This window comes from Papaver somniferum, unplaced genomic scaffold, assembly GCF_003573695.1.
Source record: "Papaver somniferum cultivar HN1 unplaced genomic scaffold, ASM357369v1 unplaced-scaffold_52, whole genome shotgun sequence".
Classification (NCBI taxonomy): Eukaryota; Viridiplantae; Streptophyta; class Magnoliopsida; order Ranunculales; family Papaveraceae; genus Papaver; species Papaver somniferum.
The window spans coordinates 1,983,367-1,999,560 of NW_020647860.1; the positions used below are offsets into that span (position 1 = coordinate 1,983,367).

The 16,194-nt window shown below is 35.1% G+C and overlaps 1 protein-coding gene and 1 long non-coding RNA gene across 2 annotated transcripts; both read right to left on the reverse strand.

Annotated features, from left to right (window-relative positions):
* Positions 1-1,721: 1,721 nt before the first annotated feature.
* Positions 1,722-4,943, reverse strand: LOC113343033 (monofunctional riboflavin biosynthesis protein RIBA 3, chloroplastic-like). The gene is made up of 7 exons (XM_026587367.1): positions 4,630-4,943; positions 4,243-4,516; positions 3,924-4,145; positions 3,197-3,522; positions 2,968-3,097; positions 2,498-2,794; positions 1,722-2,118 (listed from the first exon to the last, which is right to left on the reverse strand). The coding sequence occupies exons 1-7, from the start codon at positions 4,689-4,691 to the stop codon at positions 1,855-1,857; spliced, it is 1,575 nt and encodes a 524-aa protein (XP_026443152.1). The 5' UTR covers positions 4,692-4,943; the 3' UTR covers positions 1,722-1,854.
* An 8,417-nt stretch (positions 4,944-13,360) lies between these two features.
* On the reverse strand, positions 13,361-14,807 carry LOC113343036. Its single transcript, XR_003356992.1, has 3 exons — positions 14,744-14,807; positions 13,757-13,822; positions 13,361-13,439 (listed from the first exon to the last, which is right to left on the reverse strand). It is a non-coding gene; the product is annotated as an uncharacterized LOC113343036 (long non-coding RNA).
* Between the last annotated feature and the right edge of the window lie 1,387 nt (positions 14,808-16,194).

Sequence of the window (16,194 nt, forward strand, 5' to 3'; positions counted from 1 at the left end):
TGAGATCTCGCAGAAACTCGCCTTCCTTGCTCACAATCCATTCTTTCTGCACAAGGGAATTTCAAACAGCGAAAAACGGGAATATCCGCGTGAATCGGGTTAGTTTGCGAAATATCTTTACACGGGTTAAAGTTTTATTAAAAGAGATCCTTTTTAAAAATGCAAGTAGATCCTTAAAAAACTACGAAAACCCCCCTGAGAGACAGGTTCGCACGAGATATAAAGAAAAACGTAAATCCACGGATCAAAACAATAAATCTTATCGAAGATAATGGGTGCGTTTTTGAATATAATGAAGTTAACAAATGATCTATACGGTCCGAGCTAATAAATCAGAGCAATCATATGCCAGTTTAAGATGAAATCACAGGACAAGATAAATCTTTTACCCGGACGAAGTCCCTGTTTCTAGCGCCAAATTGTGAACACTCAAATCACGAAGGCATCCGAATGCTCACAACCAATCATCGTAATCTAGAGTGATTTGTGATGATGATATCTTAGTGTTGATTCCTTGGCTCAAAACCTTCGGGTTTATCACAGCCTCATCTAACAACTCCATGCGGGGCGTTTGCGCACGGGTTATAGGTAAAAACAAAGGAAACAATACATACAAGTAAAGATCCATGGGGTTAGGCAAGTATAAAGTGCTGAAATATAAACAAGACCGAGGTTTACGTGGTTCAGCACTAAGGCCTACGTCCACGGGGTTTGTTGTTTCACTATGTTCTTCACGGTTACAAGAGTAGTCGAATGACTTTTGGGCTTACATGTATTTTCTCTTCTAAAAGATTAACTTACACTCGAAATCTCTCTCTCCTTCCCTTCCTGATTTTTCCGATCCCCTTTCCTCTTGGTGGAGAGGGATATTTATAGGGTTACAGTGTGGGACCCCTCTCTGAAGGCCGTTGGAACCTTATCTTCTAGTGTCTTGTGTCCATCACGCAGAGGTCTGCGTTTTCCACTTGATCACGCAGAGACATCCTCGCTCGTCCCACGGGTTGATCGACACGTATACTGCTCAGAGTGTTTAATGAGGGTAGTTGAGATGCCTGCTCGTGTCAGACAAGTGTCTTCTGCCCCTGTCACGTCCGTGTCAGCTAACTTTCTCTCCACCGTTGATCTTAGCTTCTTTTGGGGATGAGATAAAGTAACTCCTTGGGGTTTATTTGGTGTTCCGTAGTGCATCGTATTTTGATGTCTTGGCCTGCATGCTTTCCACGTATCTTTCTATATACACGTGTTTGATGGTGAGATATATGTATACACAGGCATATTATTATGGCCCACGTGAATCTAGTAGGGAGGCAGGCAGCGCTAAGTTTTAAGTCCGACAGTTGCAAGTCCCCCAACCCGAAGGGATTGCATTTGTACGCGTTGGAGGCCAGGTTCATAGTTACACTAAATAGTCCTTATGCTCGGAGATGCTCTTGTTGTTTGGATGTATGGTAGACGACGATTTTCGGAATTTCCTGATATTATTTCAGCACATGAGAAATGTGATTAACCCAAATCTCTGGATCACTTTATGACGCACACCATTGATTTAGGCAGTTTGCAGCTGATGAACACTCTCATAGAGGAGAATGCTACGTCAAATTCAGTAATGGATTTGTCATTGCCTTTCAAATGTGTGCTGCAGTAGTTAGAATAGGAGGCGGGCTCACTCTCACATAAAAATCTAAGAATTTGTGAGTTTAATTAGTCGTGTATTGCTGTGATAGAATCTAAGTTTGACAGTTGCATTAACTGAATAGATAAGTGTGGTCCAAGTACAATTCGACAAAAATGAATCTGTAAAATTTTAACTCTTTTTTATGAGATTGCCTCATCAATTTACAATGCACTATGTGACTATATCTCATTGTCTTGTTGATCCTGGTCTGTCACATTTCTATCAGGGTCACGAAAACTGGCTAATGCTCCAGACAAATCAGATGCATAAATGTGACCCATCTTGGTACGTTTAGTTTCCAAGTATCTTTTGTTTTCTTCGGTTATAGGTGTGATTACTGGAACTCGCTCCACCACAGCTAAACCGTAGCCTTTTAGACCAGTAAATTTGGCTGGATTATTGGTCATTAATCGCATGGTTCGAACTCCAATGTCCCTTAGCATCTGGTAGTAGCAAGAAATGGAACAAACAGTTACTTAGCATCTTTTGGTTTGAGATCATAAATTCATCTTCCGTTTTTAAAAGACTAGGAAGGAGACCATCCAAAAAATTGGTTTCATCATATGTAACTTCTATCTATCAATCTGTAAACACAAATCTGCCTATTGTTCGTAATTTTCTTAAAAACAGATGCAGCCAGCAGTTATCACCTCAAGTTTCAATTGTCAAAAATGGTTGCTTCGAATATGCATTTTCCTCTAGATTTTAAAGTAGATAAGTGGCTTTCAGGGTTAGCTTGTTTTCAAAACCAAGGAATCGGCAAAAAAAAATGTCACAGCGAGTTCAGTGGAAATGATACAAAATGGTCTTAGTGAGACTAACCTGGGCTCCTATTCCGTAGTCACGAGCATCGGCTGCGAACCCAAGTTCCAAGTTAGCTTCAACAGTATCATGCCCTTGGTCCTGCAAATTGTAGGCCTGAAGTTTGTGACCTAAACCAATTCCTCTGCCTTCATGGCCACGTAAATAAATCATCACTCCGCGGCCAGCCTGCTCGATGATTTCCATTGCCAAAGATAACTGGTTTCCACAATCACACCTGGCTGATCCAAATATATCCCCGGTTAAGCACTCCGAATGAACCCTTACAAGAACATCTTCCCCATTTTCTATACTTCCCTGCCAAAAGAATGAAATAAACAGAAGATCCACTTTTGCTTAGGAGAATCCAGCACACAATCACGGGTGGTAAAAAAATGAGATTGCTGCCGAATTTAGTTTGTGATTGTTCTCTGTGATCCCAACTAGTTGAAGTATCAATCCGAACATAACCAGAATGGATTATATATTACCTTTACGACAGCCACATGCTCCATTCCATCTAACTTTGAACGATAACAGTAAGCCTCGAATAGACCCCATTTAGTTGGTAAACGGGATACACCAGTTCTTTCCACCAATTTCTCTCTCTTCCTTCTATACCTGCAAATGAATGACGTTGAAGTGAGTGAATTGACCTGGCTGTGAACACCATTACATCCTTCCCTGAATTTACAAACAATGTCCAGGATCAAAACATACCGGATCAAGTCAGTAATCAATATGATTGGTAAACCATATTCCGCTGCCAATTTCCTTAAATATGGCAAGCGGGCCATGGAACCATCATCAGCATCAATGATGGCAGAAAGAACAGATACATGTCGGAACCCAGCCAGCCCAACCAAATCTACCGAAGCTTCTGTATGGCCTGCTCTACTTAGAACCCCTCCATTTCTATACTTGAGCGGAAACACGTGCCCTGGCTTTCTAAAATCTTCAGCTTTAGAATTAGGAGATGAAAGTGCAAGCACAGTTGTCGCCCTGTCTGAAGCTGAAACTCCACTCGATACACCAACTTTTGCATCCTGTGAAAAAACAGAAACTTCTACTAAGAAAACTACTCCCTCCGTTACTTTTTAATAGGACAGTTTCTATAAATAAATATTTCAGAAAAATATATCAGTTTCGTAATTGGGAAACCAAATGTTACTTTAATTTTCTGGGACAACTTTTCTTTTAACTTTTTTTGATGACAAGTGTTATGTGGACCATTTCACTTATTTCTTCGGCTGACAAGTGTCATGGGGACCATTTCACTTCACTTCTTTTATTGACAAGTGTCTAGAGGATCACTTTCAATAATTAGTTCTCTTAATATCTTTAATTTTCTCAAAAAAAAGAAACTGGCCTATTAAAAAGTAACGGAGGGAGTAAATCATTCTGCTAGTTCTTATAAACCCAAGAACATCTCACGTAATGAGCTTACCACTGTGATTGTAAAACTTGGGGCAGCAGAATCCTCGTCTTCGCCAAAAGATGACATCAAAGGAAGATTTAGCCTTTCAAGATCGTCTTCTTTCATGCCTACAGATATGATCCCTGACCCATGTTTAACCATAAATCTTATGGATTGAGTGTTTATTAGAGACGCTGCCATGATAAGATCTCCTTCAGTTCCCTCATTTTCATCATCTACAGCAATTACAAACTAGACCAGAAAATTCACAAAACTCTTCACAAATCAATAAAGTAAAAGAATTATGCCCAGAAACCAAACTTATGACTGGTGAGTTCGGATATCCGACCTTCCCTTGGCGTAACGCGACGAGTGCCTGATCAATGGGAGAAAACCCATCTGTTGGGCAGTCGGGATCACCTTCTGCATCACTAACAAAGAAATCAACAGTTTCTTGAGTGATTTCTGCCTTTAAAGTCTTAAAAGGAAGGGATCCATTTTGATTTTCCTTCTTCAGAGAACTTTCATCAAATACACTCCCTGTGAACCCAACTTCTCTACACCAAGAGTTTGTCTTGATTGGTACTAAACTCCAAGGCGCCACAAAGTAGCGGTTGTTGCAGCTGAAACAAACATGAAGACATCAATAAATTACTAAGAAGAATAAAAACAGCTATCGATCAGTCTGTTTGGGACACCAATAATTCTATTCTTCTAATGCTAAAATTATATGTACCTGACAGAATTAATGAATTTATGAGGAACCAATGGATGATGTTGAAGCGAAAAACAATCCATGAAAATGATAATTTACTGTTCAAAACTTTATAGGATTCAGCTCTCTAAAAGAAGTGTTTTATTAGCTAGCATGATCACTGTCAAAGGTAAAAGACTTTCCAATCTGTGGAGTTGTTTGAAGTTGAAGTGATCAAAACCATACAAAAACTCATCCATATATAACAAAAACAAACAAAACAAGAGAGTTATCCAAAGAGGATTAGATAGATTAGTCAGTACTGTAGTGAAGGCAGAGACCACACATGATCAGCATGGTGGCAAATTAAGTTGCTGAGAATTTATACTCACTATATGAGGTTGAAATTTGTCTACGTTGATTAACAAAATGGAGAACGTTAGTCGAGTATTACGATTAATTTCGTCCAGAAAAAAAAATGTAGGGAAAAGGAAACAAGTTTGGAAAGTTCCAAGATCTATATCCAACTGAAAACTTACATGCTTCAGAAAAACAAAACAAAACAAAACCAAAAAAAAGAAAAAACTTACAACTTACAACCACTGTCGGCTACAATATTTTCTAGGTGTGGTAGGGCTTTAGGCCTTTAGCCCACTGATGTGCAGCCATATAGTAGTTAGGGTTCTATTTTTATTGTATATAGAGGACTATTTATGTAACACACCAAGACTAATGAATAAAATATCTTTCTTTCTATGTCTCCTTATCTTTTCCTATTATCTACTGCAATACGTTATAAGCACGAGTTCTTCCCTGCGCCAAAGAACTATTATTATTATTTTTCAAGTTCTTATCAATCGTTTAGGTCATCTGCAATTGGGGATTTATGGATCTAGATATTGGTCCTATTAAATCTCACGTTCGTGGAGAACATCTCATGTTCGTGGTGGAGAAATTCTGATCCCGTAGATTGGTTCTTCCGCACAATCAAGTACGGTATCTCAAGATAAGGTATCTCTTAATCGATCTTTTTCTTTGATAATATGCAACCTTTGTCGTTTCACATGGGTCTGTTTCTATGTTGACTTGTTTTAATACTGTTTATTATTTGCTTCATAATCTATTATCAGAAAGAGTATGATTGATGTGTGTGTATAGATTAACCTTTGTTTATTAGTCTTTGGTTATGATTTTTGTCCTATGTTGTTTGCTATAGATGCAAAATGATTTTTTTCTGGGTTTATCATATAGATTTTATAAAATCATTTACTTTTTCTTTTGCAATCAACGATCTTTTGTCTTTTAAGCCTAGAGTTGTAGGACTACCTATTTGGTTTGTTATAAAAATAAAATAAAAAATAACAATAATAATAATAATAGCAACAAAAACTCATTGTTTTAACATTCAACAAAGACTCATTGTTTTAACATTTTTCTAAATTTTTTATCAGTATATGAAAGTCTTCTGTCTGTGTGTCAATGAAATATGTTAAATTTTATCTAGTATATGCCGTATTCATATTATGTACGTATTATTTGTTTACAAATTTGGTCGATGTCTGTACTGTTAATATGAGGGATGATTTGTTTGTATTTGTATGTCATGGAGTATTTTAATTGATTTTTTTTTTTTAAAACTGTTTTGTGTAACGCCAAAATCTTAGGTTAGATTTCATTTAATCCTGTATAGTTATGATTTTGTGATATTTATTTATTATAAATTTATTGTGTGTTGCTACATTTTTTTCGTACATTTTGTTTTATTAATTTGTAACGTCTGTATTATAAAAATGAATATTATAATGAAACGTTTTTTAGCTTCGTAAAAATAATCAACGTTAATTAATATACCATTTGAACTAATTAATAAGATACATGGTAATTAAAAGATTCTTAATAGTAATATAGTTAATTAATAATATACATGTTAATTAAAAATGAATTAATTAATGGTAACTAATATTAATATCCATAATTACCTTCACTCATAAATAAGAGTAATAAAATATTTTCATGCAAAGTCAAATATAGCGATAAATATTTAGTTTCCACAAATACATTCATGCACATGCAAATAAAATTAAAATAATAATTAAATATTTCATGCATTCATGCAAGTCAATTTAGTTTCCACAAATATATTCATGCACATGCAAATATAATTAAAATAATAATAATATATTCATGCATTCATGCAAGTCAATTTAGTTTCCACAAATACATTCATGCACATGCAAATACAATTAAAATAAAAATAATAAAAATATATTCATGCATTCATGCAAAGTCAATATAGAGATAACTTTTAGTTTCCACAAATACATTCATGCACATATACAATTAGAATAATAATTATAATTATTTTGTATAAATATCACACTTATTTAAAAATGGTGTTATTTAATTTTTTGTTTTATTTCATGTGAAACCAAAACATTAAACTGCAATATTGCCTGTTTAAATGGGCATGTAACTCTCCATGGGCCTCGAACACGTTATGACCTTAACGACTTAACACTACTAAATGGATCATCGTAATTTGGCCATTAACCGGGTTATAGTTTTATTTTAGTAGGGTCTTTTCTAGTTGGACCCAACTCGACTCAAAAATGACATTTTGGACTCAGAAGTACTTGAGCATCATTATTGTGCATTTGAGGTGGAAATCATTTCTTTGAAAAAGAAAAAGGGTCAATGACAATGCACTGTCTAAAAGGTAGAGCTACATATTCCCTTGTGTTTCTAAACACATGCATCCCAATTTTTGTAGAAGAACTCACAAAAAGTGACATGAGTCCGATTTTTTCCCCCCTCTTCCATTTTTCCTACTTCATCAAAACTAATGAACCAGTATATGTTAAAGTATCAACAAGAGATTCACTATATTTAGTAAGCTATTCAACCTAAAGTAAATGGTTGACATTCAAAATGAGATTCTCTTGGCCTGTTGTGATAAAGAAATTTCTCAAATTAGGCTAAACGTAGCAAAATTGAAAATGGAAAGAACCCCGAAGTAATGAAGGTTAGATGTACTAACTCATGTGAAGCATGTGAAAATGGATATATATATATATATATATGTATTATGAGACAAAGATGTATTTTTGTACCCGGAAGTAGTGACATCAAAGTACAGGTATCAACCGAACATTGGATTAAGCTAAGATGTAATTCTAGCTTGCATCAAAATAAAAGAGTTGGGAATGAATCTTGTTACTAGTATTGGTACAAGCAATGTAATGCAGGTACCATAGTAACAATATATTCCGTAGGAATACTTTAGTCGTCAACTTTATTGGCAAGAAGAACTTTTCCTAGCCATTTGATTTCAGTTGAACTAGACCCATTTTTAGCACTTATGAAAAGTACATAATTATATATCATGAGACAAAAAATTCTTTAAAGCGCTTGAGATATATCTGGAAGAAAAGTATATCATCCCCCTGAAACATAACATATATTTACTCTAAAGTACTTGAATTGAATCCCATTTTTGTTACGTAATAAGGCCACACCACTTATTAAATCTATCAAGACTTACTGATAGTGGTTTTCTCCCACTAATTTAAGGAATGTACACTAGCTGTTGAAACTATTTCCTTATAATGTAACTATGAGATTTGGATCATCGAGCGCAACACTGCTCATAAATTTGTTTTCAAGATAGAACAAAGACGTCACATAATCTCTACATGTACCGAGAGATAATCACACCTTGTTAAATTCCAAACAAACCCATGCAAATGGATATCATGTGGAACCTCATAGTGGTGAGAATGTAATTACATCTTTTATAGTCTCTAATATATTTGGAAGGAAATATATTTTAGAGAAACTAATGAGTCAACTAGTAAAATGTAAATCACTATAGTATTTGGGTTTGAATCCATATTGATTCCGATGATGAAATGTTGGGAATTGACTCATGCAGGCTTTGACATAACCATAAAGGAACTTTGGTTGTGACATGATATTTCGTTTTGAAAGGACTCATACGTACATCACTGTGTTTGAGTGGACGAGACAACGGGAAAAATATTGACAGAATATAAAGTAATGGCATATCTCTCAATAAATATGTGTTTTCTAAAGTACTAGATGCACAACCCCCCCCCCCCCATTAACTTTTAAGTAAGAAAGCATATCACTCATTTTACAAAGTCTTCAGTAAAACAGGATCGAGATCATCCTAAGATGCAAATGGTAAAAAATATATATTACAAACAAAACAAGGTGATATTTAGAAAAATATCCATGTAAAATGCGGACCATTAAAGTGACTTAAAGCTCTCGTGGATTTTTGACATTTTGGACTAGTTATAGTTCCCAAGTAATTTTGCGTTTGAAAAACTACTAGCACATATTATACATGTAAGGACTCACCACCCTTTGTAAATGCTAGAGAGTATACATCAAAAGGAATTGATGGTTATTGCATGTTTAATAGGATCAATGTAGAGCATCCTATACCCCATGGTCTCGCAAAGGCTATCATCAAAGGTTACAGATGGTGCCTAAGGCATGGTTATGCGTACAAACCTACCTTTAACTGCTTGGGAAATATGCAATATTACACGCATCTTCACTTATTCGTTTTAGACCCATAATTGGTCAACCATTCTTTGCGTACCATTTGGTAACTGGATATAAGCCTGACATTTTGTATTCTTACGCATTTTTGGTTGCACTATATATGTGCCATTACGAGTCCACATCGTACTATGATGGGCCACGAAAACGATTAAGTAGTTATGTTGGATATTTACTCTTAAAAATTATCCGCGTTTTAAAACCTTTGGCAGGAGATCTCTTACCGCTAGATTTGCGGGTTATCACTTTAATGAGACAGTCTTCCCGTCGTTAGGGGGAGATAAGAAAAAGTATTTTCTAAGGGAACGACAGGAATTGTCGTGGTGTGCTCCCATTGTATCTCATATTGATTCTTGTACTCCACAAATGTAAATGTGAAGTGTCAAAGAATAATCGATTTTCAGAATGTACACTGATGTCGCTAATGTGATGAGCTCACACATACCATCTGCAAAACCTACCTGCAAGGTTACGAATCCTCAATAAGGGATATACACCATACACTAAGGTGTTGCAACTACACTCAGTGGAAGTGTGGTTAAGGCCGTGGCTCCATAAAGAAAGTTGGAGAGACCACTTGGTTCGATCAATCCTCACCTAGAAAGTAAATAGGTGAGTAAGGCACAACTTATTTATATCATCATAAATCATCTCATAAGATTGTCTCTGACTATGTCCATGAATCAAACTGGAGGACGCTCCGAAGTTTAATGATTCCAGAGAACAATGACATCCCAAGTGGATTATGAGAATGCGCACGAGTCAATGGAAAGATCATGCGAGCATATTGATGATTAATTTCTTATACACTTGCTTAAGGAAATAAAGCAAGATGAGATCGAACCAAGCTCCTTGTTTCTTAATTTCAACGAAGAGCATATTTGGCCTATACAATCCAAGTAGAACTTAGTTCTTTGACAAATATACAAGTATTTGGTATGGTAGTTCTAACCAACCAAGTGTTAAACCTATTGGACATACATGATTAATTTGTCACAAAGCATAATGAGAAAAAATAAGTCTTAAAGTAAAAGGACCCTCCTTGTGGCGCGAGGTTTATCACAAACCCTGGAATTGTTCTCTTGTAATGAACGTTATAGTGTTTCGCTACTTAGTTAGCTTGGCAATTTCAAAAAGACTTGAAATGTAGCATATGTATGTGGTTGTTACGTATCTCTGAAAGAATCAAGAGATAGTAGTTATTTACAAAAGTATTTAATATCCTTTTGTTTCCCAAATCAAATGAATCTAAACCACAGAGTGCATTTACAGTTAGATAGAACTCTCACTTATAGATTCAAGCAATCAAGCGGATGTGGTATACCCGTCTAAGTGGCTATTTGATTTGGAGGGGATAGACAAGTAAGTTATTTTTCCTTGCATATTCATATGAAATTTCTTGATTTGGAATTGTAGCTATTTATGTTGATGGTACATACATGATGTGTACTTTTGATGTAATAAGAGACCTTAAAAGCTATTTAAAATCCGAATTTGAGATGAAAAATCTAGGGGAAGCTCGATCGAATACTGAGCTTGTGATATATTATTTCACCAGTTTGCATATGCCTAAAGTTGTCAGGAAATTTAACAATGACATGCATCCTGATAGCACTCCCATGATTAGTCGAGGTTCAAATGTAAGTAAGTAACCATTTCGTCCAAAGGAATATGACGAAGATGTGTTGGGAGATGAAATTCCCATATCTAAGTACAATATATGAATTTTTGTACTTAGTATATAATAATGTACTCGATTAAATTTTACATCCTCAGGGTACTTGTTAGCTAGATATAGCTCTGCGCCAACGCAACGTCATTGGAATGGTATAGAGAATGTAATTATGTACTTAAAGTAACCATTGACATAAATTTGTTTTATCCCTACAAATACATAAAAAAGAATGCTAATGAAAGTGCAATCCAAAAGTTGTTGATTATGAAGGAACAATAATCTCTTCTCCAACGAAAGTATTCAGGGGGAGATATGGTAGACTATTTTCTAAGTCATTACCAATATTCAGTTTCGAAAAATACATGACTAAAGGAACTGTCTGGAACAACTCTGAAAGTAATCAGGGGGAGGATCCAAGGATACGATATCTACATATTTTACTTCGAAATTGAAGATGTATTGTACTCTTTTTCCCTTCGATCGAGAATAGTTTTTCCCAAAGGGTTTTGTTACTCGATAAGGTTTTTAGCGAGACAACACTAAACCATGAAGTATGTTGAAAGTTGAAGACATAAAGATCGCGTTGATATTACTGAAAATATATGAATAAAAAAAATATGAAACGCGATAGTCTGTTAAGCAACGTAACTTCCAGAATCAACAACATGGTCTTATAAGCTTTCAAGTCACCAAGGTACAGTGTGATAAACTCCTTTTGACTGTATTAGACTAATGAAAATTGTCTGACATCAGGGGGAGTATCTAATGGTGTGTTGAACTATTTTCCTTCACCGAGGTTACTTTTTTCCCACAGGATTTTGTTATTTGGCAAGGTTTTTAATGAGACAACAACAAACACCGGGAATGTAATTTCCTAGCTAAGACTATTGTCTTTCCATAAGGATTTTATTCCTTAGGAGTTGTGAATCAAATAGTCAACTTCGACGGAGCCAAGTGATCATCTGCAACAGATCACCTTTACTTGCATCTGTCACGTTTTACTCTTTTCCCTTCGTCAAGGTTTTATCCTACTGGGTTTTCCTTGTCAAGGTTTTAATGAGGAAACGTATACGCATCCAATTATGTTCTAAGTTTACTTAATGTTGTATTCTTTTTCTTTAGTTCGGGTATTGTCCCTCAGGGTTAGCCTGTCGAAGTTTTAACGAGACAACTAACTTAGACTCGACGATCTTTGAAGATCGTATTACATGTGATGAACTACATGTAAAATACGAGGCAATATATGAAGTACTACATGTTAAGAGATGTACCAAGGTTTTGTCCCATTGAGTTTTTCTTTGTCAAAGTTTTAATGAAGCAATTGTCTTAGACACAATAGTCATCAAGGAGAGAACTACATTTGAAGACCTACTTCTGAAACACTGTATGTGAAGTACAACATATGGAGTTCTATTGGACCGCACAAGGGGGAGTGTTGTAAGGCTTTAGCCCACGGATGTGCATCCCAATATAGTAGCTAGGGTTCTATTCCTATTATATATAAAGGACTATCTATATAACACACTAAGGCTAATGAATAAAATATCTTTCTTTCTATGCCTCTTTATCTTTCCCTATTATCTACTGCAATACTATGTACTTTTTCATGCTTATTTTAACTAAAAAGATATATGGATTTGAAAATAATTTACTTTAAAGGACAATTTGATATAGGTATGACTTATATAAGAAACTAATGCACATGAAACGGGACTATTATTATTATTATTATTATTTATATTTATTATTATTATTATTATTATTATTATTATTATTATGTGATTTAGGGAAATTTCTATGGGGTGGGAAAATCAGATCAAAGATTTGCTCATTTTGATCCCACTATGGACTGACCAAAACAGAAAAACGGATGGGTATATCTGTTGGTTTGTCCATTGTCGTCCATCAAGAGCCGTGCGCTTCTTCAAAAGTTGCGCGGTTTGCAACAGCTGCCAGCTGATTAACAACGATATTATAAACTAGGAAGTAACCCGTGCTACGCACCAGGTGGGTTACTTTATTGCTTTGTCTACAATACTTCGCAGATGATTCTAACCTCAGATGTTGCTGCCAGCTATGGAGTATCTGCAGCTGGTTTTCCCTACATTGTTTCCATAATTTAATCCATGACCAACAATGAGGTTCCGTCAAAGTATTATGCAAAGGACAGTCGAGTTTAACATCCAAAGTAACTGGTCGAATGTAAAAAAAAAGTTACAAAAAAGAGCAGAAACAAAGCAGACTGAGCTGTGACCATTGATCAATCAATATCAAAAAGATATATCTTGGTCATAAGGAATAGGCAAATCGACTCTTTCACATGCAGTTCTCAGTGTTCTACAATTTGGTAGAAAAAACAAAACACATCCGCATGGTTTCATGCTTAAGGCATTAGTCCACGACTTACCACTACTATACCTTTGATTAGCTCAGTTAAAAAAAGTTAACTAATTAATAACAACAACCGAGCAGAATGTATCAACACTCTGCAACACGATTTTGTTGATGTCTCTTTACATCCAAGATATCTTTCCTTAACTTTCTGGCCTTTTCTGATCTCGAGTTTCTTCCCAAAGTCATCCAAGTCCTAAAAAAAAAAACTGGATTACTATCCACCTTAAATCAAAACTAAAATTATCTTTCCTTAACTTTGCTAGCCTTTTCTGATCTCGAGTTTCTTCCCAAAGTCATCTAAGTCCTAAAAATATAACTGGATTACCATACCTTAAATCAAGAACTAAATCAAAACTAAAATTAGTTTCATATTATGAAACTCTAAAAAAGAGTCATAGCCACTACCTTGGTTTCATAATATGTAAGGCACTGTTCATCATATTCTGACAAATGATGACTTCATTTTTTTTAGCAAGTTACAATAGTTTGAGGGTTGATGAAGTTACTTACCTTTATTTTGTGCAAACTTTGTTGCCAAATTACAAAGTGGGTTCAACCACAACAAAACCACTTCATCTGCATCCAAAATTCACACAGAAACAACAAACATAAGTTTAAGAATTGAAATATTTCTATGCTTTGGAAAAAGAGAAAACGATATTCGAAGTTTGTGTTGTTTGTCATACTGGTGAGGGATACTGCTAGTCTTGAGGATTTTGTTGTTGTTTAGCAATATCATTATTGTATTGGGGTGAAGCTTTATCCCGAGCATTAGTCTTCTTATCATTTCTAGCTTTTGTAAATAATTTAATGTAAATTCTTCAGCTTGAGGCTGGATGATTTACATCCCCGTTCTCCAAATTAAATGCAAATTATGATCAGTCTAAAAATAAGCAAGGACAAATTTTGATATGGCATCAATAATTTCAAACAACATCCAATTACGTCAATTATGTGCATTAAACATACACCAAAAGGTGTCATTTTCTAAGGTCTGGTTAAATGACATTAAATGGATGAAATCATATCCCAGTAGGATCAGAAAGGTTAGGTGGTCGGACTTATCCTTATAAACAACTGATCATGCAATGTGTAGGTTATTTAATTTCTAAATCATATCTCTCGAATGGTATGTTATTATGGTATAATATATGTGCAATACTGCATGGTACGTTATGCTCCTAAAGTTTAAGTAACTAAACCTTACATTCTCCATAACAACAATTATGCATAGAAACATCGAGACAAATAAAAGCACTGCAGAATCAATGTATCTGATAAAAGATCGTGCTTAAGGTTATGGATTTGTAAGCTAAGGAAATCCAAGTTCTTTTTTTTTTTCCTTTCCATTTTAGCATAATTTGGATTTTTATGCTGACATTTCAAAAATCCAATCTTCAAATAAATAATCCATTTATTATTTTAAATTTCTGATTAGAACGATTGAAAAGATAACAAAATAATATCAAATGCTAAAGGAAGAAATATCACACTAACCCCATGAATGGAGGCTGAAGAGGAGGAAGATTTCGGTGACTTCAAATTCCAGATACCAAAATCTGGAAATACAAATCGAAATTGTGGGATTAGGCATAATACTCCGTTATGTGTAGTATTTTGCAGAACTGAATTACAAAGAAGATTACCTTTGTCTATCACCCACCCATAACCATTAAAACCCTTCGATTGAGTGCTAATATTTTTGGTATGTTCACCACAAACTTCCAAAACAAAGAACAAAACAAACCAAACAGAATAAAAATTAGTAATTTGAAACAGAATTGGAAGAAAATTTTCATTGTGGGTTTATGTTGAAATCAATTAACTTAAGGAGACACATAATAAAAGATGAAATAGAATACAGAATGAAGAGAAGATTATGGGGAAGTAACAACTTGTGACAACAACCAATTCTGCCACTGTAATCAACAACTAATTGAAGGAAACTAACATTATGAAACGTTTCTCTAATCACCCAGTCCAAAACTCAGACTTTCGGATTCTCAAAATAGATTATGTTCTTAAAAACCACTTCCCTCCTGAAAGTATGATGTAGTCAAATGTCTCATACTGATTTGAATCCTAAATTCACCCAAAAAAAAAAGAATGCATAGAAAGTTCAGAATGATCAAAATCCTAAATTGTTGAACCCGAAATCTGGGAGAGATCAAGAACCAAACTTAATAACCTTAAGGATTTGATTGTTAATCTAACTTTAGATTAAGATTTAGGGTTCATCTTAAAAAAAATTGATTTTGATTGCAGTAAACACAAAAGCAATTTAAAAACACTCAGGCCTACCTCAAAAAACAGCGCACAAAATTGATAATCATCACATGCAGAATCCGGAATTGCCTAATTGGCCGACCAAAAGGAGGCCTTCTATATGTCCGTCACAATATTTGTGCACATAAATTGAAATTGGTTTTTTTGTTTTTACAATTACATGAAATTAAGACACAATATCAACCAAATTAATTAGAAATTTCAATCAAACAGAATTATAAAAAGAAATCATCAGTTCAGAGTATTGGAATATGGGCATCCAACTCAAAACCAATTGGCAATGAGTGGAGAGGCCTTAAGAGATTATAAACCGCAGGATCTTAGATGTCCAGACAGTGTGGGACTAATAATCTCAACATGCCCCCTCACGTGTAGCCTCGTTGGGTCTAACACGTGACAATTAAATCGGGTGACGCGGAGTAAAGGCGCGGTCAAATGACTCGTCGCAAATAGCCTTCTCTGATACCATGTTAGAATACGGGCATCCAACTCAAAACCAATTGGCAATGAGTGGAGAGGCCCTAAGAGATTATAAACCGCAGGATCTTAGATGTCCAGACAATGTGGGACTAATAATCTTAACACAGAGTTCATCAAGTAATCCATTGAATCGTTTTGATTTTCAAAAATTGGGTCAAAAAGAACAGAAAAAAAGATTGAAG